The 26,082-nt window shown below is 52.4% G+C and overlaps 1 protein-coding gene and 1 long non-coding RNA gene across 5 annotated transcripts in view; one reads left to right on the forward strand and one right to left on the reverse strand.

The window, feature by feature from the left end:
* Positions 1-257: 257 nt before the first annotated feature.
* CACNA1C (calcium voltage-gated channel subunit alpha1 C) overlaps positions 258-26,082 on the reverse strand; it is a 636,647-nt gene continuing 610,822 nt past the window's right edge. For all 3 annotated transcript variants that reach the window (XM_030804511.1, XM_030804510.1, XM_030804512.1), the window contains 10 exons: positions 24,143-24,245; positions 18,458-18,559; positions 15,825-15,952; positions 15,179-15,313; positions 13,259-13,611; positions 10,375-10,503; positions 7,312-7,418; positions 6,884-6,987; positions 4,374-4,706; positions 258-2,241 (listed from right to left, as the gene is read on the reverse strand). In XM_030804511.1, coding sequence (XP_030660371.1) covers positions 1,942-2,241; positions 4,374-4,706; positions 6,884-6,987; positions 7,312-7,418; positions 10,375-10,503; positions 13,259-13,611; positions 15,179-15,313; positions 15,825-15,952; positions 18,458-18,559; positions 24,143-24,245 — 1,794 coding nt within the window. In that variant the 3' untranslated portion in view covers positions 258-1,941. The remainder of the gene's footprint in view (positions 2,242-4,373; positions 4,707-6,883; positions 6,988-7,311; positions 7,419-10,374; positions 10,504-13,258; positions 13,612-15,178; positions 15,314-15,824; positions 15,953-18,457; positions 18,560-24,142; positions 24,246-26,082) is intronic.
* Positions 1,992-24,246, forward strand: LOC115832882. 2 transcript variants are annotated; one of them, XR_004028259.1, is made up of 6 exons: positions 1,992-2,072; positions 10,441-10,567; positions 16,558-16,792; positions 17,468-17,596; positions 20,913-20,967; positions 24,162-24,246. It is a non-coding gene; the product is annotated as an uncharacterized LOC115832882 (long non-coding RNA). The 2 variants fall into 2 exon arrangements; XR_004028258.1 differs by lacking the exons at positions 1,992-2,072; positions 10,441-10,567; positions 16,558-16,792; positions 17,468-17,596 and adding an exon at positions 19,866-20,394 and having other exon boundaries at positions 20,451-20,967.

Genomic DNA, 26,082 nt, shown 5'->3' on the forward strand with positions numbered 1-26,082 from the left:
GAAAAATTGAGGGAAATGGAAGCAAACACAAGATATGCAAAACAGTAATGTCCAAACCTGTTTGTGGAGAGCAGAATAATGACTACACTGGTGATACCTTTGCTCATTGTGCAAACTAAAGAAAACTTGTTCCCTTTCCCCCAACCACATATAGAAAAGCACTTAAGAGTTCAAAGGTAAAGCTTGTCACACTCCAAATACAAAATGATTTACTTTACATGCAGCAAAATATACAAGAAGTGAATCCAAAAACCAACTTAATTCAATTCATTATATTCGCTTGGCACAATTGCAATTCAGTTTTAAAAAAATATTTGAAAAATACTGAAACTGACCTGAATTCAAGTATAACGGTTTCTTCAACAGAAACATTATCAATGCAATAAAACATTACACGGAATATATTGAAGCAAAATGCCTTCTTGTGTTTTTCCCTTAAATTTCTGTGTCTTTTTTTTAAAATACAGTTTTAATGCCAACACAACTCACAATTGTATTTTTAAATGAATATTATTGCATTGTTTTTGCATATCTTGTGGGACAGAAAATGCAAAGAGTTACTGATTCCCATTTCAGAAGCAGAGACAGTGGTTTGTTTTTGCCTTCAAATGGCCCCAGATTCAGATCTTCCCACGGCTAAACCAGAAAGGGGGAACTGCGTAGTCACTGGTGTGCACGGGCACGTGGTGTGGGTGCATATACACAGGCAGGACATATGCACACAGACAACCCACCACACACACACGCGCGTGGCACACACTCGGAGACTCTCTCGCGCGTGCTCCTCTCTCCCAAACCCACCTGTACACCCAGCATAAAAAGGAACCCAACTCTATCACCCACATGTGCAAGACCACATCAAGTGCATTGCCAGTTACCTTTCCATTAGATAACCGAACCAAACCAGAACAAAAATAGGGTACTACCTAAGGAAATGATAACAAATTATTGGGCATACACAATGATTGGTAAAACTCTCCTGCAGCGGCTTCTATTGAACCTCCGTGGAAAAAGGAAACCACAACCGTTTAAATAATACAAGAAAACCAAACCCGATGTACATTGGCAAAAGTGAAAACAGAAAGGTGAGGGCGCTACAGGACTTTGTAAACACTCTTCTTCCTCCCCTCCCCCTGGGAAAACAAAATAAAACATAAAAAAAACCAAAACCAAAAAGAAACTGCAACATGCTGTCAAGAAAAGTGTCAAACCACAAAACAAAAGAGCGCTCAGCGGAAGCTCAGCACCACCTGGTCGGGCGGAGCCGGCGGCCCCTTCCCGGCGGCGCAGCTCCTCCCTCGCGCTGCCTGCGGGCCGGCGGCTGGCCGGGAGCTCGGCGTGGCCTGTGCCGGTCGGGGGATCCCGTCGCAGGTGGGCAGGGACCGGTCGGAGTGAGCGGCACCGCTGCCGGCCCGACGCCCATCCCCAAAGCTCCGCGCCCCAGGCGGCCTCCTCCTCCCTCTCCGGGCCAGGCTGGGTTCCTCCTGGAAGTCCTGCCCCGCTCCCTTCTCCAAATCCGCAGGGCCCTGGCTCTAGGGAGACAGCGAGGCTCGTACAGAATATGTGCAAATGGTTTCTACAAGCAGAGTCGAAAGACACCCGTTTGCTGTAGGGTCCTTTTGGTGAGGGCGCGCGGGAAGCCCGGGTGCTCTCCCCGCAGAGGCGCGGCCGGGCCCGGGGCCTGCGGGCTGGGAGAGGGCAGGCGCCTTCCTCGCGCCCCGGGACCCTCGCCGCCTCCTCTCCCCGCCTCTGCAGACGCAGCCGGGCGCCTTCCTCCCGGAGGGCGGCGCGCGCACCCAGGCTCCGCGTCTTGTCCCAACAGAAATGAAAGAAGACGCTGTTCCGGTTAACTCCAGGTCACGAGAACAGTGAGGCACTTCTGAAACGAACCCATTAGGAACATTGAAACAAATAAAAAAAGCCCGCATCTGGCAGCGCCCACTACAGGCTGCTGACGTACACCCTGCTGTCCTGGAGCTCCTCCTCGCTCAGCCGCCCCCGCGCGCGCGCACAGCCCGCGTCCTCTTCGCCCCCGGCTCGGTCCTGCCCCGCGTCCCTGCAGTTCACAAAGGGTAAGAGGGCGCCATTGGGGCTCTGTGGGGCGCCCCCGCTGAGGATGTTGTCGGCCGCGCTCTCCATCTCCTCTATGGTCATGTCGCAGGCGTCGGCCAGCTCCTGGGTGGTGACCTCGATGAACTTGGGATCTTGAGCAAACTGCCCCAGTCCTTCTGAAATCAAGACCTGAAGGGGCGGGGTGGGAGCCACGAAGAACCAAAGGAACATTATTCCTGGAGCCCAGCTCTTCCCTTGAGGGCTAGAGCGAGGGGTATCTGGTGGGTCACTTGGGGAAGTGTGCGTGTGTGCACGTGTACGTGTGTGTGTTGGGAGGGGCGCCCATGGGGAACAAGTAGAGATGGAGCATCTGCCAAAACAATTAGGGATGTGCAGGCCAGAGAAGTTTTGGCTGGGGTGGTCAAACACTGTCATCAAATATAGAAAGACTTGCTTATGGCCCAGCACGGTGGCTCACACCCGTCACCCAGCAGTTTGGGCAGCCCAGGCAGAAGGACTGCTTGAGTCCAGGAGTTCGAGACCAGGCCCAGGCAACACAGGGAGACTTGGTCTCTACAAAAAATTTAAAAACAATTAGCTGGGCGTGGTGATGCACAGCTGTGATCTTAGCAAGGCCAGAGGCTGAGGTGGGAGGATCATTTGACCCCTGCAGCCCCAGGCTGCAGTGAGCTGTGATTGTACCACTACATTCCAGCCTGGGTGACACAGTGAGACCCTGGCTCAAAAAACAACCAAAACCAAAACAAAAACCAGAGTAGGCTTGGCTCTCAGAGGGGCCGGGGGGCTGCCCTGCTGCTTTATCAGCAGATCCCAGCCTGCCTCTCTCCTTTCTGACACCCACCGAACCTTTACACGATTATTTCAGAGAAACCATTCTCCCCAGTGAAACTGCTGAGACAGGCCCACTGCCCATTGCCTCCTGCTGCTGCCTTTCCAGGGGTGAGGTATCTGTGCATACACGGCACGTGCCCCTGCCTTGCTTCTGCTGGGAAGGGCCAGCAGGTGACCCTTAAGCTTCTCTGTCCTCCCTACCGGCTGCTTAGTGCCTGGCTATGGGAAAGTCGGCTCCTGAACCAGCGGGTATGGGAAGCTGAGTGCAGCCCGGCACTCGCTCCTTCCAGGCATCTGTTTGTCTTGCTCCTTGCCCACGCCACTCATTCTCTCCTTGCCCTGCTTAGTTTTTCTTTGGCACTCCTGACCTTCCTGATGTGTTATATGTGTGTGTGTTTATCTGTCTCTCCTCACCGTGATGTGAGCTCATGAGAGCAGAAGCTCTGTTTCTCAGCTGCGTCCCTGTACCTAGAACAGGGCCTGTATGTGGTAGGCGCTCAGGGGAGGTCTGTGAAATGAATGCAGGATGATCGAGGCCACAGGAATACCAGACTTTGAGAGGAAGCCACCTGGTTTAACTCCCCACCTCCTGCACGACAGCCTGATGCCCAGATGAGCACAGTCTCTGCTTGGCTATGTCTGATGATGGGGGGCTCACTACCTTTCAGGCAAGCCCCTCTCATTTTGGAAGAGCTCAGTTGGGAAGGTCTTCCTCATGTGAGCTGAGATCTGTCTGCCGGTGGGCTGAGCCAGTTGCTCTAGGCCTGCCACCCTTTCCCCATCCCACCCGTTTCAGGTATGAGAGGTGTATCGCACCCTCCAAAGTCACCTCCTCTCCAGGTTTTCTTCCCTAATTCCCTGAACCGGTTCTCCTAGGAAATGGTTCCTAGGAACCTTGCCATCCTGGTCATCCTCTTTTGGGTTTGTTCCAGTGTGTCAAAGGTCCCTAATAATGTGGTGCCAGGATTGCACTAGATGCTCTGACCAGGCAGAGCACAGTGGGACTGAAAACTCTTCTTGTTCTAGACTAGTGGCTCTCAACCTGGCTACACATTAAAATCATCAAAGAGCTTTAACAATCGGTAGTTAATTTGTCCCGGGTTTCCAAAGCTCCCCAGGTGATTCTCATGGGCAGTCAGGCCTGAGGACCTTGGATCTTGCCTGTCTGTGAATAAAGGCAGCCAGGCTCACATTTGCATGCTGAGCAGCTGCAGCATAAGGGATAAGTTGCTCAGTGGTTTCTGCCGCCCTCTGCAGTGGGCGTAGCCTCGAGAGAGCCAATAGCATCTTGTGCAGTCATGGCTTTCCGCACACCAGCCCTCCTGCAGCCCTGAGAGGGAGGGTCTTTCCGGCTCAGATATTGACGGCAATGAATTTGGCAAGAGCCAGGTGCTCCCTTCTCAGCCCCACATGCCAAGTCCCCTTGTTGCCCGTGGCCTCTCCCCCCTGCCCATCTGCGAGTCACCTACCGCTTCCACCAGGCTGCTGGCACTGCCGTGGAACTGCCTCCCTGGGGCCCCAGCCTGGCTGGGCACCATGAGGGAGACGGGCCGGGCTCTCCGGGCGGCGCTGCTGCCCCCGCCACCGGGGGTGGTCTCAGCCCAGGAGCCGCAGTGGATGGATGGGAAGCTGCTGTTGAGTTTCTCACTGGACTCGACCCCCTCCAGCCGCAGGGTGGGGACGGGCTGTGGGGGCCAGCCTCGGCTGCCAGGTGTGGCTGGTGGGGTGGCAAAAGGCCTGGGGAATGAGGCAGGGGAATGGCTTCTCTGGAGGAGGGGGCTCAGGCCTGCCACTGCCAATGCCTGCAGACACACAAGGAGTGCGGGTTAATAGGAGTGGCCGACTCCAAGCAAGGCAGGCCCCTGCTTCTGAGCAACCACTGCTTGCAGCTGCTGTGTCCAGCCAGCTCCACCTGCCTGGTATTCCCATGCCATTGTTTTCCCCTCTCGGTTCTATCTCAACCTGGCATGACTTTCAACTATCTCAAAATACATCTTAGGATCATCTGGGTCTAAAGTGATCTCCTATAAACTTCTGAAAGCTGGGACTGGGTGGGGTCGTGGTAACCTGCTTTTAGCCCTGGCCTGGTCACCTGTCAGCTGTGCATTCTCTCGCTCTTGGTTTTGTCCTCAATAGAATGGAGAGCAGGGTGAGGCCTGCATGTCTGTAAAGCCAGAAAATGAATGCCGTCTATCCATCCGCCCCGCGAGGCTGGTGTGAGGTTCAAGTGCAATGAGGTCTGTGAAGAAGCGCTGTGCACCTCACAAGGAGTTGGGAAAACCAGTATTTGTGGTTTTAGTTCTTACAGTTAATGGGGCCATTCATAATGCCCTGCCGGTCTCTAGCTCAGGTTGTCTTTGAGCCATTGTTAAATCTGGTGCTGTATTGTGATTAAAAGATTCAGGGCTGGGCACAGTGGCTCAGGCCTGTAATCCCAGGACTTTGGGAGGCCAAGGCGGGCGGATCACCTGAGGTCGGGAGTTCAAGACCAGCCTGACCAACATGGAGTAACCCTGTCTCTACTACAAATACAAAATTAGCTGGGCGTGGTGGTGCATGCCTGTAATCCCAGCTACTCAGGAGGCTGAGGCGGGAGAATCACTTGAACCCGGGAGCGGGAGGTTGTGGTGAGCCGAGATCGTGCCATTGCACTCCAGCCTGGGCAACAAGAGCAAAACTCTGTCTCAAAAAAAAAAAAAAAAAAAATGTCACACGGTACGCCCTCTGTCCCTGAATATTCTTGAGCATCCTTAGGGTAGGGACCAGGCCTGCCTGGCTGTTGCCAGGACGACCTGCCAGGGCAGAGGCTCTGCAGGGTGAGCTGCTCTGATGGGATGTGCTCCTGGGAGAGAGCGACACTGTGGTGGGGAAAGCCCACCTCTAGGGTCACAGAGTACAGGAGGAGAAAGAGGTGAAGAGGAGAGTTTCGTGCCTACCAGTATGACAAGAACAGATAGGTGAAATCGACTTCTAGAAATCTTTTAAGATAGCACACACAGTGTCCCCACATCCTTCCACCTCCTGCCCCGGCCCATGGTGGTCCTCAGCCTGGGGCTCCTGGGTCCCTGGGAATCTGAGAAAAGTGTAAGGCCATATTCATTATTTCAGAAAGCCCAGTGGAAGTCAACGCCACACAGGCTAAGAAAACCTGTTTATTTCTTGGAGCTTAAGTACTATCAACTCAGCCAGGCCACACTGGCCATCTCATGCTGATTATGAATTTTGATTGGCAGTTGAATGCCTTTGGGTACAAAGCATAGGTCCATTTAAAACATAGGTCCATGCTATAAAAGAGGGTAACTTTAATAAGGTCAGAATGTTGGGAAACCCAGGTTTAGACCTCAGTTTGCCTGGGGTTAACAGACTGGCCTTAGATAACACTGAAGTTCAAAGATGTTAAGGTATGTTTGGTCCTGGCATCTTGGATTTCACTATCTCGGCTGGAGTCAGCCATGCCAAGAGACATTTCATTTATGGAATCTCCCTGGACCTGCTTCCCATGGATGTCATTCCCTACTCTTGACCATGTTGCTGGTGGGTTCTTTAATCACTTCTGTATGTCACTGGATGGATTTTTGTGCGGCAAAATCTCCAGGTGTGTTCAAACTCTAGGTACAAGTACATCTTCCTGAGTGCCCTGCAGCATCGGCTAGTGTCAGAGGCGTCAGTGGCATCTGTGGCAGCCTAAGAAGAAAGCTCAGGTGGAACCCGCAGCTGTGGGTCCTCAGGATCACACAAAGAGCTCCTGTGCACCAGCACTTCCTAGGCCCCCGCCTGTGATGCTTTAAACCTTGCTGTGGCTCTCACCTGCACAGGAGGAGTGTGAAGCCCTACAGGGATGGCTCTTAGGGCAGGGGCAGGACATGCCAGCCATCTGAGATAGGCAAGACCCACTGAGGTCTTCAGGATTCGTCCGTCACCCTGGGGACTGTCTGGCCTGCTGGCAGGTGACAGTGGCCTGTCCAAAAGTGTGAGCTACCTGATGATGAACCAGATGCAAGGGCAGGACTGTCTTCTGAGAGATGTCTCCCCCTCGGTCCTTCTGTCGCTTCAGACATTCCAGGTGGAAGGAGGCCCTTCGACCTGCGAAGCCAGCCAGAGAGCCAGGATCAGGGCAGGAAAACAGGGCACTGGCCTGTGACGGTTCACACGCTGGTGGGGTGCCAGGAGCAGTAACTATGGCCCGAGACACTCCTCCTTTCCCCTCCCCTCGTCTGAGACGTATTCTGGTGTCCAGGGCTCATCCCTGCACACCTGGCCTTTGGAATGTTGTCTCCTTGCTTTGGAAATGCCCCCACTGTGTGGGGCTGGTTTGAGGCAGGCCACAACGATTTCCCAATCATCCCTGACCAATATTCTCTTGGGAGTAACCGCTGACCACATCCAGAGAGCGAGGGGTGCATTTACCTAGTGAGGCAGAGTGGAGGAAACCCCTCTTCGGAGATTGCTGGATGTCCCTCTTGTCCTCCTCTGGGAGCGTCAGTTGCCGATTTTCGTCATCCTGGTAGGAGAGCCTGGAACAGAGAGCTCATGGGGCTTGTTCCTGGAGGCTGAGAAGTGGCCACCCACAGGGACAGCTGCACCCCCGGAAAGCACTTTGCTCTGATCCTTAGTGAAGGGACGCCCACTTTGTGCTTACATGCAAGTTTGGGGAATTGCCACCCCAAGAAGTTCTGGCCTGCCCCTGGCGTCTTCCAGGCCTGCTCAGTGGGAGCTGCCAGCTCCTCACCCGCAGCCTGTCTCATGAGCCTGCAGTTCTGACTTGGGACAGTGAAGGCACTCTGGGGTCAAAGGTGTTGAATCAGAAAGAATCCTAGGCCCATGAAGTTCTTTTGGGGAATGGCCTTGGCTCCTGTGTTTGCATGAGCTGATGCTGTTTACCCCAGTGACCCTCAACTTTAGCCCAAACTTATCCCCACCCCCCGATATCTCCCTGCCCTGCCACCCCGCTCATCAGCAAGAGCACATAAGCAGCTGCCTACAACCACTCTACAGTTACACAGTAGGTGAACAGCAGGGCTGTGAGGGACCTCAGGGGACATCTAGCCTATTGCTTCCAGGCCTTTGATGGAAACTCAATGAGAAGTAGATTTGACAGCTTCTCATTACGCACAGACACACCTGATGGAATGAAACCTCATGCCCTTTGCTTACCCTTAGTGCATGCATTGCTCCCTGGTGGGTCCCAGTCCACTTTAGTCTGTTCTATTTTTAGTAAAATTTTGATTCACAATCCCTGCTGGGTCAGGCTGCAGTTCAAGAAGCACAGTTGCATTCCAACCTCATTCCCAGATGAGACCACTGACTCGCTGGTCCCTGGTGCCACCCCACACCTCTGAGGGTGACTCCACGCCTGCTCATGGCACAGCACAGAGGCTTGGATAATTTATAGATGTGCAGGAAGGCTGGTTGAGTGCAGACTGCGGTATTTATGCCTTGAAGACTTGCTCTTACTCTCAGCTAGATAAGGCCTCCCTATTATATTTTCTTCTTATGCAAATCACCCCCGCTCTTGCAGACCCAGCTTCCGTTTCACCTTGTGCATGGTACCAGTTCAGGTCACCCTGCCCTCAACCTTCTCTGAACGCCTGTACCCCTGGGGGTTGTACCACTCTGGGGGTAGTGAAAAACTCTCTGTGTTATCTTCCTCTCCTGAGACCCTCTTAGTTTCCTAGTTTGTGGAATTTCCTTGAGGATGGTTCTTAACAACCTAGCAGAGTGCCTGGTGCACCAAGCACTCTAGAATAACTGAAATAGGTTAAACTACATGCTCTTCCTGATTTCTAGGGCAGGTGGTCAGGCATTCGTGTTTGTATTCTCTAAGAATCAATTTAGAGACTTATCTCATAAGGAGCTTCAGGTATTTCCCTTTTTTATATTGACCGTGTTTCACTGAGTCAGAAAAGTAGAAGGCCTGTCACCCCCACCGCCCCATTTTGCTGATGGGGACACAAAGGCACAGGCATTTGTCAAGAGCCGCTGGCTGGGACTCTTTCCACGCTTTTCCTTAGTCACTTGATTCTTCTTTCCGTGCTGGGGAAAAGGAGGCGCGTCTGCTACTCTTCCCATCCAGTTCCTGCGCAGAAAGCACTGGACCCCAGGAAGCCTCGTGCTGTGCTGGCCTGGCCGCAGCTCTCCCCACACTCCCCACGGTGGGGGGCCTTGTGCCCCCTCCCACCACCTCCAGCCACATCTTTCCGGTCTTCAAAAGCCTGCAAGCCTAGTCCTTCCTCACTCTGAAGTCTTTTCAGGAATTGAATGGACTGACATGCTGGGAGGGGTTGGTGAGTGCTTCGTTCCTGCCCTGGGCCCCCGCAGGGCTCCTCCCTGTCTGCATCAGCAGCTCCAGGGTTCCCTGGAAGGGCTGAGAGAGGACACCCCCTGCATCGTGCCTGGCCACGCTTAACTCTGCTGCTCTTCCAGAGTGGGACAGTGGCTCCCAGCAGGCGGCACAGCCCCCCAGCATGCCCAGTTCTTGACATGCCTGCCCTCCAGCTCAGAAAATAATAGAGAAGTGAGAGCTTCTCTCTAAACCCCTGGAAAAGCGTCCATCCAAGGAGCAGGCACACCTGCCGCTGGCCTGCCTGTCCCTCCAGAGGGCCCATTTTCAAGTGGCTGCACGCAAGCCCATAGGGCCCAGGCATTACCTCTGGGGAAAACCCCATGCCTCAGTTTCCCTTTCTACAAAATTGAAATGACATATACCCTCTCTGTCTCAGAGGCCTGTTGTAAGTCACAGATACAGTAACAGATGAGACAGGGCTTTGAGGGTGAAAAGAGCCAGAAAAGCTTTGGAAACACTGTGTCTCAAACTTCTCTGGATGTCACCCACAGTCACAAAGACGTTTCACAAGGAGACCCCCCGATACACACATCTGTTGGCAATTAAGCAAGTGTTTCACAGCACAGTGCTTACCTTTGTGACGTTCGACGCATTCTGATAGTTTCTACTGTGCTGTGCTGAGCCTGCTTTTAAGGACTAGTCATCAGTGACCAAATGAATGTTACAACCTTCTAAAGGATCTAGATCTGCAGCTAAAATACTCTAAGAATTGCAGCAAGGACAAGAAATCTCAGGCCTGGCTTTGCCACCAGTGCCCTCTTCTGGGCAGCTTTATTATAAGCAGTGTCTTGAAACACTTGTTTAATTGTCAATATATGTATGTGTATACTGAGTCTCACCAGAAAATATATTTATGACTGTGTCTTACAGCCTAAAATGTTTATAAAACAATGTTCAGAAATTTTCTTGGCGAGGAAAGGCCAAGCTAAAAAGGGCCTCGTGTGTGTGTGTGTGTGATGGGGGCTCCCATTTCACGGAGGAGATGACAGAGGTGGTGCGGATGTTTTCTCTGTGATCTCCTCCCTCCTGCAATCAGCCCCAGAGGACGGATCTCAGGGACCTTCCCCTGCCTCCCCACATTTGTTCCCACACTTGGGTCAGCCTCAGCAGAGGGCAGGAGAGCTCACATCTCTGTGGAGAGCAGGCTGGGCTCACTGCAGGCCTCCGTGTCATGGTTCATCTTCACTTCATAGGTCTCATCCTGAGACGTCTCCTCCTGACCCGCCATGGCTGCCTGGCTCTCCTGGGAATGGCACCTACAATATCCAAGATGAAGAAAAACATCAGGAACTGCCAACCCTCCTCCGCTTCCTTCAGCAAGTAAAGCGTCACACACGCATACACATGCATGCGTACACACGGGCACAAACATAAGCACACACACGTGAACAGGCATACAGTTGCTGGTGCTTTGTTCTCGTGTGATTGCTGATGGATCCATAGAAGTGTTAAGATTAGGGTGAGGGTCCCATTTGGGAGAAGGATGTCTGCTGTGGATCCAGGGAGATCTGAGTCCTGACCCCAATCCACTTACCCTCTGGTCCAAGTCACTTGGTCCACCTCATGCCTCAGTTTCCCTATGAAGTTGGAATGACATATGCCCTGCCTAACTTAGAGGCTGCCCCCCACTCACCTCCAGCTATGACACCTGGGTCTTTGGCATAGCTGAGAAGTCCTTGGCATCTTATTTTGATGGTGCCCTTGATTCTGACACTGGCACCCTGGGGTAAAGGCACAGAGAGGAAGCCTCACCTAGAGGGGTTTGCTCTCCGAGCAGAAGGCAGTGAGCCTGAGTCCCTGCTGAGCCTGAATCCCTCCTGAGCTCCAGATCCTCCCACACCGGGACGTGCCTTTCCCTGCTGGGACAGGGTCTTTTGCTCACAGGGTCATGTCTTTTTAGCTCTGGACCAAGGCCTCTTCCTTTTCCTGTCTGAGCTCAGCTCAGTGCCTCCCTTTGTCTTGCTTTCTATAGACCTCGCATGCTGGGCCCACTTTATCCTCCCTGAGGGCATCAGGGAAAGCTCCTGGTCCATCCTCTCAGAGCCGAGTGCTAGATAGTGCCCTGGCTCTGAGCATCTCAGGCCGGGTAGAAGCAATTCTCTCTCTCTCGAGGAGGAGGACTGCAGATGCCACCCGCCCTGCAGTGCAAGGAAAGATGAGAGGTGGAGCTCCAGGAGGACTGGGAGGGGAGGGAGGTGGAGTGGGCTTTGGTGAGGCACGTGGGGAGGGGCTGGAGACGCAGAGCAGCAGCAGGCAGGCAACAGCACTTTTGGGGGCCACCGGGCACAGGACGTGCTGGCCCATCCTCAGCACAAGCAATGCTAGGGCCTGAGCTGCCCTTAGCCTCGAGCTGCGACACGGAGGACAAGGGAGCTGGGACGTGGGCTATGCTCCTCTTCTTCACCAAGCTGAAGTTGGCACCCTGTGTGTTTGTACCCACTGCAGTGGGCAGAGGGAACCGACGCTTCATGAGCACTGACTGTGCTGGGCACTGTGCCGGGTGCTTTGCATGTATTTTGCTATGTGGAGAGACGTATCTGTGGGGACAAGGAAATCCCCTGGGGTCTCCTCCCCCAGCTCCTCTAAACATCCCTCTCCCCTTATGTCACAGAGAACAAAGCTTCACATGAAAATGCCCTTAGAGGGTGGGAATTAATTCACCCTGAGCTGCTAAAGACGGACATGGAGCCCTCCTTAAGCAGAAGCTTCATGAAGCCAGAGGGGAGAAGGGGGTGTGGGGACCCAGTACTTGAGTCCTCAAACGCCGTGGAAGGGGAGTGAGGTTGCAGAGAAGGATGAGGCCCCCACAACAGGTGCAGGCCCCCAAGACTAGATGCCTAGATTCGATCCTCTCCTATGCAAAGCCAGCCCTTCAGGCCAGCACATAAAATCTAGTGCCCAGCATACTGCCCTGTGCACACAGAAGGCAGCAGTGCAGGCCTCATGAATTGAAGGACGCCCCCAGTGCTGCTTCTGGGTGGCTAAACCAGCCAATCTTGCAGAAAGGAAAGCAGACAGGGAGATGGTCCTTTTAACTGGCCTGTCGTCTGACACATTTAAGTGCCTGGGTCCCATGGGCTTGCATGCAGCCACTTGAAAATGGGCCCTCCGGAGGGATGGGCAGGCCAGCAGCAGGTGTGCCTGCTCCTCGGATGCACACTTTTCCAGGGGTTTAGAGAGAAGCTCTCACTTCTCTATTATTTTCTGAGCTGGAGGGCAGGCATGTGAAGAACCGGGCATGCTGGGGGGCTGTGCCGCCTGCTGGGAGCCACTGTCCCACTCTGGAAGAGCAGCAGAGTTAAGCATGGCCAGGCACGATGCAGGGGGTGTCCTCTCTCAGCCCTTCCAGGGAACCCTGGAGCTGCTGATGCAGACAGGGAGGAGCCCCACGGGGGCCCAGGGCAGGAGGGAGGTCCCACCATCCGGCATGTCACAGCAGTGCATCCTAGAGCACAGGGATCAGAGGACAAGGAGAAAAGAGTGAGTCAGGGGTAAGAGGTGCAGTCAAGACCTCCAGGAATGATCCTGTGCTGGGCAGAATGGGCCAGTGCTACAGAGGGCGCCTCCCACAGTGGGGTGCCCTCTCCGGGAGGCTGGCAAAGGGGCTCCAGGGAAGCAATGGAAACACCATTCCCATCTCAGCTGGGAGAAAGGCCAGGTTTAGGCAGAGACTCGGGAAAGGGCAGACGGGATGGTTTCTGTTGTGCAGCCAGAACACAAACATCTGAGGATCACATTCTGCCACTCAGGAAGCACGGGAGAGGGGAGGGCCCTGTGGGAGAACCAGCACCGCAAGCCACTGCCGACTTGCCCAGAGCCTGCCACGTCTGATCAAGGGCAGGATTGGGAGACAGCACAGTGCCTCCTGCTCTTGCTGGAGTCTGGGGCAGCAACCTCCTGGAAGCTTGAGGGACAAGTGGCTGGCCGAGGCCTCCGTCTCCTCCACTGTCTCCTGAGGGTGGCAGCACGTGCGCCGTGTGTGCCGCCGGGGGTGGCCAGCCTCCCGCTTACCTGCTGGAGCTGAGCTTCCACGCCACCTCCTGCACCCGGATGGCAGGGGACAAGGGGGGCCCATGGCCCTCCACAGTGCTGACTGTGCTGGGGTAGCCGGCAGGGCGAGGGAGGCGACCCAGGGCAGTGTTGTTAGCGTTGTTGATGTTGGCGTTGGAGCCGGTGGACGAGTAGCTGCTGGGGGTGAAGGTGGAGTCCACCAGCTTCTCGTGGGACGGCGACTCAGTGTCACCCTGGCTGCTGCCCGCCTTGTTGATGTGCAGCGGGCGCTGAGTGGTGAAGGTCTGGGGGAAGGCGCTCCGGCCGTCGCTTTGGTAGTAGCTGACGTGGTTGCCGAACAGGCCACCGGCCCGCTGTAGGCAAGAAGGAGGGGTGGGTGGAGGAGACGTCCCTTAGCACCCACCCCTCCCAGAGAGCAGCCTCCACAGCCAGGTCAGGGAAGTGCAGGGCCTGGGAAGGCGGGCTGCCTTCTTTTGGGGAGGCACAGCCCTGCTGGGAGCCAGGAGCACCTGAGGACCTTCTTCATGCCTGGCTGCTCCAGAGAGGGAGGGACCCGGAGTCCCAAGGCTCCAGGCTCCCCTCTGTGGCAGCTGGGAGAACCCACCCACCAGTGGGGATGGGATTGGGCAAGGGGCTGCCGCTGGTATGAGCTGCCCTGGAGGTTTCCAGTGAAGCCCCTGAAGGCTGGGAGTGAGTTTCCAGGGCATGTCTAGGATGGTGGTCCCTAAGAGCAGCCAGCACACTGTGAGGGCGGGGGCTGGGAGAGCGATCAGAAGATTCTAACCAGATTTAAAAAACAGAAACCCAGTGTGCTCACAGAGCTAAAAGCTGTGTTGGCCAAGCGGTTTTGAAAATGAAGAATTTCCCGCATGATGGTCTTTTTCCCCTCGGGGACTCAGAGAGATTTAAAACCAGGAGCCAGTGTTTTTCCCCAGTATTCTTTTCCTTGTCCTGGGGAAGTGGGCAAGTAGCTATTTGCAAGGTTGTTCGAACCCTTGACATCAGAGCATCCCTGGGCCTTGGTGAGTGAGGCTTTGGTTTCTGGGGTCTTGTCGGGTCGTGTCACCACCATGCCACATCCCTGAGGCCACTCAGTGACGAATGTCTCCCGGTGATGAGAATAAGGATGAAGAAGAGACGGAGCAGGGGCAGGATGGGCTCAGCTTGCCCCGTGTGTTCCACAGCCTGGGAACTGGGCCCGGGGCCGGGAGACAGAGGTGTGAGCAGGGCCCTGCACAATTATGGCTGGCAGCTTCTCCCTTGCTATAGAAGGATTTGTAACCAAACACCAGCGGGGTGAGGCAGGCAACACAAGTGAGTGATAAACGCCCCTTATTCCGGTACAGCAGCTTCAGTCTCCAGGAAAGGAGAGGGAAAGGGGAGGACTGGAGGGGTCTTCGAGACCTGGAGAACACACGCTATGCTCCATCTCAAAGGGCCACCGCCACCAGGCTCCAGCCCTCTGCTGCCCTACGGGAATGCAAGCTCAATATTGCCAGGTCTCCTGACTTTTCCAAGGAATGCCAGAAGTCTTGATTTTGACCTGAATGTGCCAGATTTTCAAATATTAACAAACAAAACAAGCCTGCAGATTAGATGTGCCCCAGGGGTGACGACGCTGCAACTTCGAATGTAGCAGTTTCTCCTAGGAAACATTTCCCTTAGGAAGGCGGCTCCTTCCCACTTCTCTGAGAGCCCATGACACTGCGAGCTACCATTTCCAGGGAGCCCTTCCTTGGGCTGGAGTCAGGCTTGGAAAAGGCAAAGGGGCAAGGAGACAGCTAATCGGGAAGAGCCTGGAAGTGGCCCTTTCCTCTGGTGCAGCGCTTTCCCCTGGACGTTCCCCGCAAAACCCCGGCCCACCCTCTTGCTCCAAACTGAACTTTATAGAGGTTGAGAGTGCGCCATGGCACCACCCACCCTGAAGATGTCATCTTCAGAAGCAGCGGACACAGCCTCCTTCATGGCCTTGTCCAGCTCTTCCTCAGCGGTGAGATCTCCAGAGATGGCCCGTCGGATCTCAGGCCCGATGTCATGCAGCGTGCGCAAGCCAGCCTGGAATCCAAGGGGAGGATGGTGAGAACCGTGCTCCCTGTCCTCCAAGCTCCCCAGCCAGCCACAGCCTCAGGCCAAGGCCTGTCCCTCCAGGGCCCTGGCATCCTCCACCCAGCCAGTCGACCCTCCGGAAGGTTTGTCTGTGTGTGAACTGGGGGCTGGGCTGCCCTCTGATGGAAGAATCCACTCGCCCATCCAGGAGGGATGAAGCGTCATTAGGAGGGGGCACCAGGGGTCAGGGGCTGTCACGGGAGCCTCAGTGAAGTGTTTGAGAGATCTGGGGGCTATGACAGCAGGCAGGACCATGGAGGGCAGTCAGTGGGTGGCAGGTAGGGAAGGGCACATCACCCCCTTCTCACAGCCACCTTTGGAAAGGTCTGGAGCTCTCTGAAAGGTTCCCTCTGCAGGGACCTGGCCTCCAGCCTGCTGGGGAGGGACCGAGACCCTGACTGGAGGTCAGAGGCAATGACCAGGAACTCCCTGGAGTGTGGGCCCGCCCCCAGGCCCTCACCTGCAGAGACAGTGCGTTCCTCTGGGAGGGCTTGCCCACAAGGCCCTGCTCTTTGCGCTTCTTGAACTTCCGGAAGTACTCCTGGATCAGGAAGGTGGCATAGAACTTGCCAACGGTGACCTCATCATCTGAGACGTATGGAGAGGGGAGGGGGGTAAGAGGGGAGCAAGGGAATTCAGTTGAACTTCATTCATTTTTTTTTTCAGCATCCAAACCTTTTTAAAACTTTTTAGGTTTAATTTTTTTGTAGAGGTAGTACATTCACATGGCTTAAAAAGAGAAAAAAAAACAACATAAAAAGGCTTATGGTGAAAAGTCTCTCCCACCACAGCCCTTATCTGCCTAGTCACCACCTCCTGTAGATAATCTAGTTTCTTGAGTATTTTCTCAGAGATTCTTAGTGCAAATTAGTTATGTAAATCATCAAACATATTCTTATCTCCTGTTTTTTTAATGCAAAATGTAGCCTATCATCAAAATTATTTCCCACTTTTTTTTTCTCCTGTTTTTTTTTATGCAAAATGTAGCCTATCATCAAAATTATTTCCCACTTTTTTTTTTAACTTAACTGATATTTGCTAACTCTTATTTGAGTCCAGAGCTTCAAATGTCCCTCATCAATTGGCCACTCTTCCAAGTGCAAGTGCAAAACAGTTCAGCTTAGCTCAGAGGGAGGGGCTGGTGGAAGGAGGGCTTTCTTCCCATGGAAGTTTGGATTTTTCTTTCAAACCAGATGGAGTTTTTGTGCCAGGTGGCTTGGCTGCATCCCTGCTGAGCTGGATACCCAAGATTATATGTGACATCATCAGTGCCTGTCCTGGGAGTGAACCTGATAGTGGAGAAGCCATAAGTTCCCAGAGGAAACATTTCATGCCTGGTGAGGAGCCCCTTGGAGGATCTACCTCCTGGTTCTTTGTGAAGAGATGCGACAGGCCCAAGAGACAGCTGGCGATTAGATCTGGGGGCTGGTGAGGGTTCTCCTCCTCCTCCCTGTCCCTCCAAAATAGCCAAATCCATAGCAGTGATGACCCCTCCCTTCTCTGGCAAGCATCCCCTTTCCACGTGGGAGGGAAAAACCCAGGGTCCCCTGTCCAGCATAGTCAGGAAGGAAGAACTGCATGGTGGGACAAGCCTGGAGTCCTGGGTTCCCCGGGGCCTGGGTTTGAATCCTGAATCTGCTCTGGACTCTCCAGGTAACCTTGGGTCAGCAACTTAGCTTCTAAGAACTTTAGTTCCCTGAGCAAACTTCACAGAAATGTTGTCAGGATTCAATAAAATGATGTATGTAAAACATCACATGGCACTGGCGAGATTGTCACTTAGCCCAAGTCCGGCTTTCCCTCTGGCAAGTGGTTCTCAACACAAGTGGTGTCGCCTCTTAAGGAGGGCACAGTAAATGTGTGGGGTGGTTTTCAGTTGTCGGGGTACTGTGGGGGTGCCACCAGCATTAAGTAGCTCCAGAGCTGTCCCTTAAAGTGCAGGCATGTTCTGCAATCACGGCTTTGCACTCTGCATGGCTTTCAAGCTCATGCCACACCTCCATGATTCTGCTCAGGACTCTCTGAGCTCGGAACATAATTTCATTTTGCAAATGAACACAGGACATTGTTTTGCATGGTTTTAACATACCTAACAATTTCCAGGAATACAACTGCTGTGTAAATTGATGAAAACTATACTTTGGATTATTTAAACTTGGCCGAGAGAGGTTCGCATTTTGGAAAACTGTATTCCTGATGGCGATGCTCTTTGTGGTGTGTGGGTCACTCACCGTAAGTGTCACATCGTGGTTATTCTGCATATATGTAAGTATGTGTGTGGGGCTATTTATACACACACTTATTTAATATACTTATTTACCCCTTATTTCAAAATGGCAAATCAGAGTGTTGACAGTATTCAGTATTGTCTTGCTTCCTGTGAACCCAGCCGTATGTGTTGTAAGTGGGTGCATGAGAAGATCTCATCAGCTAAATGTACCTTCTGGTATAGTTATGCCTGAGTATTTACATATTGGAAACATCAGCTTTTAACAGATTTTATGTTAGAATGAAGGCATTATATTAATATTTTGGAAATTATATGTATAGGAAAGTTATATTATTTATCATTTTCATTCAGGATCATAGCAAAGGCAATATAAACTCTTTGCTAAAGGATCTGGGGCTTGATAGGGTCAAGAAACACTGCTCTTGGAGAACAAAAAGAATGTCAACCAAGAGGGGAGGAATCTCAGGGGATTCCCGTTTCAGGGTCTTAGAGCAATCCTACAGCAATCAGGTTTATGGGAAACCTATACTTTGTGGAGTTTCTTTAGAAGTTCTGCCAAACCCCTAAGCATCAGGGAGTTGCCTGTTACCCTATGTAAAAAGCAGGGTTGCACCAGATTTCCAACCTGACATTCTGTTTCTGAGTTTGTGCAGGGCATTGCACCTGCATCCCTTCTAACCAATAGGGCTTTCAAGTCCCGCAGGAAGGGTCTGAAGCCAGACCTCCAGCAAGCCTAGGGGACTCAAGAAGCAAGTCTCAGAGAATGCTTCTGCATTCTAAGGGTGCCACAGCTGGAGGAGAGGCAGGCAGAGGAGGGCACGGCCAGGCAGTGGCCAAGGTGCGGGAATCCAGGAAGCACTCACCACCTGCAGGGGGCACCACCTGGTCCAGCAGCTTCATGCTGGTCCGCTTCCAGATCTTCTTGATGATCGCCCGCAGCTCCTCATTGGCTTGTTCTAGGTTCCCTGCAGGGCGGAAAGGATCCTCAGCCCCTTGGTGGGCCTCTGATGGGCTGGGTCCCTCTGCGTAAGGTAGGAAGCCACAGATGGTGGCATCTGCCCCACGCAACCCTGACTCATCAGTTTCTTGCTTGCTTGCTTCACTTCTCCCCAGTCTTCCCATTTTCCACCTCCTTCCTCTTCCCCTTCCTCTCTCCACCTTCCTTCCTTCCCCCTTCCCTCTCGTGCCCCCTCCAATGCCATTCCTCTCCCCTTCCCCCTGCCTGTGGCTCAGGCCAGCCAGGGGGCCCCTCCACTGGCACTCAGTGCTCTTCCTTGTGGACTGAGCCCAGCCCCTGGGCAGGAACAATGGCGGCCATGCGCTCACCAGCTGGAACACGTATGGCCCTGCCACAGGCAGTGGGGGGCTGGTCCCCATGGGTGGCATTTCTCATGGACCTCCTTGGGCAGCCACAGGGAACATGGATGATTGGAGGGTACATCTGTCAATGAGGGCTCTGTCCCGAGTTCCCCTACTTAGATCCTGCCCTATGCAGCCTCTGGGGTCCTAGCCTTAGAGTGGTGAAAAAGGAACGCTGAGCCTTACAGCTGTAAGGGCAGATGTGGGGGGCAGGATTCTAAGATGCTCCTCACCAGGGTACACATGCTGCCAAAGCCCTGGGCCCCTGACCATCATAGATTTCACTCCTGAGATTAGGTTATATGGCACACGGCACCTATGACCTAAGACAGGGAGGTTAGGCAGGCCTGACCTAGTCACATGAGCCCTTTCAAGGCAGAGTTCTCTCCAGCTGGCCTGGAAGAACGCAAACAGTCATGTGGGCTGAACTGAGAGAGGCAGCCTCTAGGAGCTGAGGGGGTCCCCAGCTGTCAGCCAGCAGGAAAGCGAGGACCTCAGGCCTACAATTGCAACAGATGAATTCCACCAGCAAACAACGTGATCTCCCCCAAAGCCTCCAGAAAAGACCATGGCCTGATCCATCTCCTGGATTTGCCTTATGAGAGCCCAGCTTCACCACTGCTGGACTTCTGACCTGCAAAACCATGAGCTACTAACAGGGTGTCTTTTTTTTTTTTTTTTAGACGGAAGCTTGCTCTTGTTGCCCAGGCTGGAGTGCAGTGGCACGATCTCGGCTCACTGCAACCTCTGCCTCCTGGGTTCAAGTGATTCTCTTGCCTCAGCCTCCCGAGTAGCTGGGATTACAGGCATGTGCCACCATGCCCAGCTAATTTTATATTTTTAGTAGAGACGGGCTTTCTCCATTTTGGTCAAGCTGGTCTCAAACTCCTGACCTCAGGTGATTGGCCTGCCTCAGCCTCCCAAAGTGCTGGGATTACATGTGTGAGCCACCATGCCCAGCCAGCGGGGTGTCTTTTTAAGCTGAAAAGCTTGTAGTAATTTGCTTTGCAGCAGTAGGAAACCAACACGGGATGTTTACTGCTCTCGCATAGGACCGGCAGTCCAGTATTGTGGTTGAGGGCTCTTGTGTCAGACTGCCTGGGTTCAAATCCACCTCTGGGGCCACAGGGCAGAGTATGCAGAGGTGGCAGTAGAGGGATTGATGGAATCCCGAGCTCCCTGAATGCCAGATCCAAATAGGACCTGAAGGCAGGGGATGACTCCTGAGCCCTCCAGCCGCGCAGGCGATCAATCCCCTTCACGGGAGAGGTAGCTGGAGGTTTCTGACACACGCAGTGCAAGATCCTAACACACACGGTATCCAAATATACTTAGCTTCGGTACTGGGCCGAATAGTGTCCTCCCAAAATTCATGTCTGCCTAGAACCTCAGAATGTGGCCTTAGTTGGAAATAGGATTTTCACCCATGTAATTAGTTAAGGTGAAGTCATCCTGGATGAGAGTGGGCCCTACATCCAATGTGGCTGGTGTCCTTAGATGAAGTCATCCTGGATGAGGGTGGGCCCTACATCCAATGTGGCTGGTGTCCTTACAAGAGGAGAAGACACAAGACCGTGGAGGCTACGTGAAGATGGAGGCACAGATGGCGTGATGCCGCTTTGAGCCAGTGCACACCAGGCATCGTCCACAGCCCTCAGAAGCTGGGAGAAAGGGTGGAACAGATTCTCCCCAGAGCCTCCAGAAAGAACCGACCCTGCTGACACCTTAGTTTTAGGCCTCTGGCCTCCTAAACTGACAGAACTTTCTCTTGTTTCAAGCTGCCCAGTTTGTGATCATTTGTTACAGCAGACCTCAGAAATTAACACAGCTTCCAAAAGGACCTTTCATTTTTTTTATCAGCCTTAATTTAGTATCATGATGGTCTGTGTAATTGTGGAAGTTCACCAATTGTTTCATGTCATCTAAGTATTTTTCACTCTCTTCCTTCTGTGTTCCAAGAGAGAAGCTTGTTTGGCTGGTGCTGGACTTGGGCTGAGAGCTCTGCTTCTCTGAGGTAGGTGTTAATTTCTCCCCAGTTCCTTCCACGCTGAGAAGTCTGAAGGGTGAGGACTGATGCAAGCCTTATCTTCACAAATGTAGATGTCTTCTCACATTTCTTTCTAGTTGCTTCCAAGACTTGACTTTGTCTTCCTTTCTTAGGATTTTAACAAGTTTGCGGAGGGCCCGTGTCTGATGAAGGCTCACCCTTGGGTGGGGGCGTTTCGATTTTAACAAGTTTGCGGAGGGCCCGTGTCTGATGAAGGCTCACCCTTGGGTGGGGGCGTTTCGATTTTAACAAGTTTGCGGAGGGCCCGTGTCTGATGAAGGCTCACCCTTGGGTAGGGGTGTTACAGGCCCTTTGGTAGCTGTTCTGAAATGTCTTTGTGTTTAAAAGATAGTCTGTAATTCTTCACAGGATTGTAGTTCCCACATGGCTGTCTTCTCCTCTTTTCTCTGGAACTCCTGTCTCCTCAGAATTGGGTCCCTGCATTTGTTTGGTCAGTCTTTCGCCTTGTTACTAGCTATTGGTCTTCCTTAGTTGGCATGTGGTTTGCTTTGACAGTGAACCTTCGACCCTGCTGAATTCTTGCTTCCATACCTCCCTGCCTTTTGTTCCTCTATGGAACAAAATCTCACATCCTTAATTTACATCAATCTTTAAGTATTACAGCATATTCCTCCTGGCAGTCATTTACATCGCCTCTCCTTCCCTCTGAACATAGGGGAGTAACACTCCTTGCAGAAAATTTGGAAAAAGTAAAAAAAACTAAAGGAGTAAGGTGGATGTCACTGCTGATCTTTCTACTCATGATAATCAGTGTTAGCATACGAACACATTTCCTTCCCAGTTTTCTTCCTTGTTATACACACATGTGTGAATTAAATGTGTGTTTTGGCTGGGCGCAGTGGCTCATGCCTGTCATCCCAGCACTTTGGGAGGCCCAGTCGGGCAGATCACAAGGTCAGGAGATTGAGACCATTCTGGCCAACATGGTGAAACCCTGTCTCTACTAAAAATACAAAAATTAGCCAGGCGTGGTGGCACGTGCCTGTAATCCCAGCTACTTGAGAGGCTGAGGCAGGAGAATAGCTTGAACCAGGGGAGTCAGAGGTTGCAGTAGGCTGAGATTGTGCCACTGCACCCCAGCCTGGCAACAGAGCAAGGTTCCATTTCCAAAAAAAAAAAAAAAAAAGTGTGTTTTGGTTTTCTGGCAGTCAGAAATAGGCCTATTTACACCCATTTCAGATTGAGTGATTGCATTGGCTACTGATGGTATATTTTTTAAGCCTTTGCTTTTTTTTTTTTAATTTAGTAGCAGAACTTGTCCTATTTTTATTTTATTTTATTTTTTCAGATGGAGTCTTACTCTGTTGCCCAGGCTGGGGTGCAGTAGTGTGATCTCAGCTCACTGCAACCTCTGCCTCCCAGGTTCAAGCGTTTCTCCTGCCTCAGCCTCTTGAGTAGCTGGGATTATAGGCACGTGCCACCACGCCTGGCTAATTTTTGTATTTTTAGTAGAGACGGGGTTTCACCATGTTGGCCAGGATGGTCTCAATCTCCTGACCTCGTGATCTGCCCGACTGGGCCTCCCAAAGTGCTGGAATTACAGGTGTGAGCCACTGCACCTGGCCCGTATTTTTATTTTTTAAAAATCAGCTAATTATTTTGAGTTGTATCTTGGTGGACTGGTTTCACTTCACGTGAAATGTTTCTGTTATTGTTTTTGAAGGATCTAACTGAGGGAAGGCCCATGTCTGGGTTATTCAATGAATTAAATTCCCAGATGTCATCACCTTTCTCTAGTCTACCAATGGAGCAACTGAAGTAGAGAGAGAGTAAATGGCTCATACTCATGTCATTAGTGAGAGAGCAGGGACTCGGATTCGAGCCTCCCACCTGCCCGGGGCTCCTTCTGTTGCCCCGAGGAACACACTGACGGACAGCCTGAGCTTTAAGCTGGAAGTGTAGGAAGGGGAAGGAAGCATACTGCTTGTCTCATCTGTGTTTTCTGTAATTACTACAGAATGATTCAAACCAGTGGGTTTGAATCATCTCTGTGGTTGGTTCAAAATGCAGATTCCTGGGCCCCATGCTCAGGGATTTGGTGTCAGCAGATCTGTGTGGGTGCCTGGGACTCAGTAGCTTAAACAGGTACCCAAAGCTGATACTGCAGCAGGTGGTCTTTTGACCACGCTCTGAGAAACACTAGACCCTCCAAGGCTGGACACTCTTGGAGAGAAATGGTATCTTGTTAGGTGTGTTTAATACAGCCTTTCCCATAGTGGTTCACAAACTCTTATCCATCATAAAGCAAGCAGATTATCCCACTCAGGCTGCTGCTAGCCCTTAGGGAGCCTTGTGAAAACTAGAAGGGCTCCTCCAGGTGGACGCAGCCCTGAGGGGGCCAGGTCTGACTAGGTGGCACAGGTGAGGTCTGAATCCTCACCTGTCCGCTGGCTAAGAGCCTTGAGCCAGGCTCAGCCCGCACAATGTGTATGATGACCTCTCCACCACGGCCACCACTTGTCACTATGTCCCCTTTCCCACACGTCTTCCCAGCACAGTCCTATTAATTTAATGAGTTGAGCATTTGAGACACCCACCTGTAGCCAGTGTAAGTCCTTTTAGACAGGGGTTGGTCCTGCTTCAGATAAGACCATTCTCCTTCTGTTTTGTGAGCTATACCCTCTGACTTCAAGATACCCCCCAGAATGAGTCCCAGAGTTTCATGGAAAGCTAGAGTTCCAAATGAATAAGCTAGAGCAGGCTTGTCCAACCTGCAGCCCATGGGCCACATGCGGCCCAGGACAGCTTTGAATGTGGCCCAACACATATTCGCAAACTTTCTTAAAACATTGAGTATTTTGCGATTTTTTTTTTTAGTTCATCAGCTATCGTTAGTGTATTTTACGTGTGGCCCAAGACAATTCTTCTTCCAATGTGGCCCAGAGAAGCCAAAAGATTGGAAACCCCTGAGCTAGAGGCAGGGAGACCATTGAGGAAGCAAAGAAGTCATGAGCAGGCTGGGGCCCCGCGATGTCCTGGAGCGCAGGTTACGCCCGTATCCCCGCTCGGATGCTGTCTGGGGCAGGAAGTTCCCTTGAGCACTTTGCAGGCTGCCGAGCTCCTCTCTGATTGTCTGCTAGACCTTCTGAGTGTCTCTCCCAGTGCCCACGGGTGACCTTACCTTCTGTTTTGATCCTCAGGGCCGTCCTGACCAGGGCAAACAGGGTGGCATTGAACATGACTGTCCCGTCGCTGTTCAGAGGCATGTTCATGGAGACCAGGCGCTGCAGGGGAAGAGAAGCGAAGCTGGTGATGATGGCAGACGGTGCTTAGGGGACCACAGAACACCGTGGCAGAGTGATATGGTTTGGATCTGTGTCCCCACCCAAATCTCAAGTTGAATTGTAATCCCCAGAATTGGAGGTGGGGCCTGATGGAAGGTGATTGCATCATGGGGTGGATTTCTCATAAATGGTTGGGTACCATCCCCTTGGTGAGTGAGTTCTCATGAGATCTGCTTGTTTAAGTGTGTGGTCCCTCCCCCTTCTCTCTTGCTCCCTGTCTGTCTCTCCATGTGATGCACCTGCCTCCCCTTTGCCTTCCACCATGACTGGAAGCTTCCGGAGGCCTCCCCAGAAGCAGAATGCTAGTGCCATGCTTCCTGTACAGCCTGCTGAACAGTGGGCCAATTAAACCTGTTTTCTTATAAATTACCCAGTCTCGGGTATTTCTTTTTATAGCAGTGCAAGGACGGCCTAATACTCAGAAGATGCTGGGGGAGACATGCAGCTTGTGTGGGTGTTGCTGGAGTGGGCAGGGAGTGAATGCTCCCTGAAGCATTCCAGGGAGAATCTTGCCTTTGCCACAACTACTTTTGATCCTCATGGAGTGGGAGAGGTATGAAATTTGTCCTCATTAGACCTTCACTTCCACAAAAGGATGTGAAGGCCACCCAACTTTGCGCCCTGCTCGAAAGTCTGCTGAGGCGTGCGGGTGTACTCTTCACTGGCAGCAAAGACCGGCCGTACGCCAGCACGTGCTGGGAGCCCACCTGCCAGGCAGCATTCTTCCGTAGCCCAGAGAAGAGAAAGGATCACAGGAGCTTTGCCTGCAGGAGATGCTACATGTCCTGTCTGTGTATTGACAAATATGCTTCTGCATCAAGCTGGAGCAGAAGCTTGCTGACACTGGATAGGGCTGTCTTGCCCTCTTCTTTCCTAGCACACCCCCAGAACAGGCTTCCCTGGTACTGAGCTCTGGTGTGAGGCCTTCAGCATGCACTGGGTCATGATGAGCAAGTGCAGTGTGAAGCTCACCATGGCATCCGTGCCAAGGGCATGCTCAAGGGGGGCTATTCATCAGCTCACACGGTGACCTCCTGCTAATCTCAGTGTCTGGAAGGGTTACACTTTTCCTGAGTGACCAGATCTTGGTGAGCCTCATGGATGGTGTGAACTGTATCGTGGCCACTGGAAAGTTTCGCACCCAGGCTTCAGCCTGCCCAGGCCCATCCAGAGGCTACAACGGATACACTTTAGCCCCCTCCAGGCTGCACCCCTCCCCACCCTCGCCTTGCATGGCGTTTGTACCTTGCATTTATTTTATACTCCTTTTTTTCTGATATTTTCTATGCCCTTGAAAATCTCTTAAAATCTGTTTTTTTTTTTTTTTTTTTTTTGGGGGGGGCAAAGTGGAGGCACAAATACAAATGAGAAGAAACTCAGTGAACAGAGCACAAGTAGAAGGTTCTAGTTTCCCTCAATCTGCATTTTCCATGAGTGGATTCTCATAGAGCTGAATCCTCCTGCCATCTGAGTTTCCTCCTCTCTCCAGCCCTCTGGTCTCCCTTCTCCCAGCTCTCTGTCAGCTCATTATTGCCCCAACAAGGAACGCAGAATCGCCATGGTGGAGAGGAGGGGAGAAATGGAAACGACACTTTTTTTTGGGGTCATGGTCTCACTAAGGAATCTGATTAAAGTGAGAAATCCTCTCCCTGGTAAACTTTGTATTTTAGTGATTTTATGTACAATTTTAGGACTCACAGACCCCTGAAGGCAATGCCTGGGCTTTCTAATGGCCCTCCAACTCCAGGAAAAGAATGCCAAAACCCTCTAGCCTAGG

This window comes from Nomascus leucogenys, chromosome 23 (assembly GCF_006542625.1).
Source record: "Nomascus leucogenys isolate Asia chromosome 23, Asia_NLE_v1, whole genome shotgun sequence".
Classification (NCBI taxonomy): Eukaryota; Metazoa; Chordata; class Mammalia; order Primates; family Hylobatidae; genus Nomascus; species Nomascus leucogenys.